This window comes from Octopus bimaculoides, chromosome 16 (assembly GCF_001194135.2).
Source record: "Octopus bimaculoides isolate UCB-OBI-ISO-001 chromosome 16, ASM119413v2, whole genome shotgun sequence".
In the NCBI taxonomy this organism is placed as follows: Eukaryota; Metazoa; Mollusca; class Cephalopoda; order Octopoda; family Octopodidae; genus Octopus; species Octopus bimaculoides.
Window position 1 is genome coordinate 21,610,570 of NC_068996.1, and position 3,680 is coordinate 21,614,249.

The 3,680-nt window shown below is 34.5% G+C and overlaps 1 protein-coding gene across 3 annotated transcripts in view; it reads right to left on the minus strand.

Moving 5' to 3' along the window:
• Positions 1–3,680, minus strand: part of LOC106878849 (PAN2-PAN3 deadenylation complex subunit Pan3) — an 83,117-nt gene that overhangs the window by 13,220 nt on the left and 66,217 nt on the right. For all 3 annotated transcript variants that reach the window (XM_052973572.1, XM_052973571.1, XM_052973570.1), the window contains one exon: positions 1,478–1,607. In XM_052973572.1, coding sequence (XP_052829532.1) covers positions 1,478–1,607 — 130 coding nt within the window. The remainder of the gene's footprint in view (positions 1–1,477; positions 1,608–3,680) is intronic.

The window sequence follows — 3,680 nt, forward strand, 5'->3', positions numbered from 1 at the left end:
ATATATATATATATATATATATATATATATATATATATATATACATACATACAATGGTTGGACAAAATAATAGCATCATAATTTTGAAATATCTATAAAACCGTCAAAAGCTTGTTTATTTTAAAGTTTTTGATTTATTATCAGTGTTGTTTAATATGTTTTGCTAAAATTGCTGTCTCTTTTCAGATATCATCACAAAAAGGTAATTAAAATTCAATAAAATGACAGATCTATCAGACTTTCAAAGAGGTCAAATTGTCAGTGCTCATAAGCCAGGTGCTAGCATAATGAAAACAGCTGAAATGTTTGGTGCATCAAGAAGTACTGTCTCGAAAGTAATGACAACCTTTGAGAAAGAGGTAAAAACCTCTTTGTCGAAACAAAACTCCGGAAGAAGACCAAAACTTTCAGACAGGGACCATTGGACTCTTACGCAAATTGTTAGAAAAGACCACAAAAGTACAGCTCCCAAAATTACTGCAGAGCTAAATGACCACCTCGAGAACCCAGTTTCCACAAAAACTGTTTGCCGGGAGCTGCACAAAACCAGATTTCATGGGAGGGCTGCAATCAGAAATCCACTACTTTCAAAAACAAATGTTGCAAAGTGTTTAGAGTGGAGTAAAAACCTACAGAATTGGTCCCTAGAGCAGTGGAAGAATTTTATTTTCTTGGACAAGTCATCCTTTACCTTATTTCTGACCACCGGCCGAGTATACATGTGGAGACAGCCAAAAGACACATGTGACCCAGACTGCCTTCTTTCAACTGTTAAACATGGAGGAGGATCTATGATGATCTGGTGGGCTATATCTTGGAAATCTGCTGGCCCAATGGTTTACCTTCATTGCAGAAATAATAGTCAAGACTATTTAAGCATTTTATCTGATCAAATTCATCCCATGGTTGTGGAACTGTTTCCGGAGGGCAACGCAATCTTTCAGGATGATAATGCACCAATCCACACAGTTAAAGTTGTTACTGAATGGCACGAGGAACATTCTAATGAAGTTGAACATCTTATCTGGTGACCACAGTCCCCAGATTTCAATATTATTGAACATTTATGGTGCATTTTCGAAAAACAAATAAGGAGTCGATATCCTCTACCATCATCACTACAAGAACTGGAGACTGTTTTAGCTGAAGAATGGACAAAAATTCCTTTGGAAACAATTCAAACTTTGGATGAGTCCATACCTCATAGAATTCAAGTCGTAATTACTGCCAAAGGCGGTCCTACCCCATATTAAAATAAATTTTGTTTGAAATTTTAAGAAATTTAAGATATTTTGTCCAACCCCTGTATGTATATATATATATATATATATATATAGTCATATATATATATATAGGCATATGTGTGTATATATATATATATATATACACACACATACACAACCATACAATAATACCAAAATGAACATCCTTACTTAACTCTGAATATGTAGAAAGACTGCAGATAAAGCAAGCTTACCTTTGCCAACTCATTCTCAACAACATCACTGCGTAGTTGTGCAGCATCAAGCTGTGTGTAAAACCTTGCACCAATCATTGGCATTATATCGTTAACACTGCGCTGTCGTCGTTGCGATCCCATTAGGTATCTGCAATGGATTTATTAAAAATAGTAAAAGCAGGGCACATACTTACAATAAACATATACATGCATGTATTCATATAGATACACACACATACATATGTATCCTCTACATATTTTGAGCACATCTTTCTGGGATACAGGGATCCCAGACGGACAGACAGAATTTTGCTTTTATTATTATTATACACACACACACACATAATCACTCAACATTATAAGGAGTGTACTAATAACTGGGAAGATGAAGATAAGAAGATAGTAGTGATGGTGTACCAGAGTAAACTATTAAGGTGTGTGTGTGTATGTATGTATGTATGTATGTATGTATATATATATATATATATATATATATAATTTCATTCTTTAACTTGTTTCAGTCATTTGACTGCAGCCATGCTGGAGCACTGCCTTAAAGGATTTTTAGTTGAAAAAATTGACTCCTGGACTTATTCTTTGTAAGCCTTAGTACTTATTCTATCAGTGTCTTTTGCCGAATCACTAAGTTATGAGGGATGTAAACACACCAACACTGGTTGTCAACTGAACATGGTGGGAACAAACACAGATACAAAGACACACACACATAGATTCCATATCTGTTCCTGTGTACCCTTCTCTCTCTTTCTCCACCAAACTTCAAATCATTTATTTCCCATCTATTTACAGTTCTATTATACTGCTGCTCTTCATTCTTTCTGTAATTCCACTTATCATCTCATGTAGCTACATCTTGTGATTGCAATAGTTCAATCTTAAGCACATGCTTTTTAACTTATTGCACTCTGCTTTTAAGGCCTCATACAAGGGAAGTCACTCTCAGAACTACTTCTTAGGACATTGTATAGTTGATATCCCAACCTGTCCAACCACCAGTGGTTCCATGATAGAAACTTCATGTGTAAAATAATCTAAATTAAAACCTTCCATCAAAATTTCACATTAATTAATGTCTTAAACACCAGCTTAATTAATGACAAAGTTTTTTTTTTTACTAAATTCTTTATTATGTTCAAAATTAATTGAAACAAATGTTGAGTATTTCAACAGAAATTCAAATGGATTAAAGTAAAATAAAACCTTCCATCAAAATAGAGGTGCAAAAAAACATTTTGTTTATGCTTGTATCTACCGGGCCATGCCCCTACATCTACTATATATGTATACATACACACACATATTGACATAGATATATATATCTGTATACACAAGCATATACATGCATCATGCATATATATAAGCTGAAAGGCGATGAGCTGGCAGAGTCGTTAGCACGCTGGACGAAATACTTAGTGGTATTTCACCTGTCACTACGTTCTGAGTTCAAATTCCGCTGAGGTCGATATAGCCTTTCATCCTTTCAGGATTGATAAATCAAGTACCAGTTACATACTAGGGTCAATTTAATTGACTTAATCCCTCCCCCCAAATTTGAAGCCTTGTGCTTCCAGTAGAAAGGATATATATAAAATGTACATACACATACACCTGATGATTGCAGTGATATAAGTATATATATATATATATATATATATATATATATATATATATATATATACATACTAGCTTAAAAGCCACACTCCATGTGGACCTTTAAGCAGGCTCCTGCAGAGGGCTAAGAGAGCTAAATAGCATGACTATAATACATCTATAAAGACTATATGCCCCGGTGGTGTTTGATCAGAGGTTAAGGATGGACGAGAATTCTGTAACGCAATCAAATTTCAAGTTGAATTCCAACTGTTGGCCAATCTGTCCCGAAATTCTTATCTCTATGTAAAATTAATGAAGTGAATGTCTCCAACTTGATCTGTGATGTCATCTGACAAATGTCAACCAAGATGGCATAAATCAGCCAAGCTTTACCTGCTAGAAATAGCAACCTAAATGCATTTAAATCAGAGCCCAATGATGGATGTTCAAGAACCAAATGAAGGGCAGATTTTCAATCCCAGGATCATCCTTATTCCAAAAAGCTATATGTCTATGTAGAGCAAATGTGCACTAAGATACAGGGGTCCCAGATGGATAGACAGAATTTTACTTTTATGATATATATATATATATATATATATATATA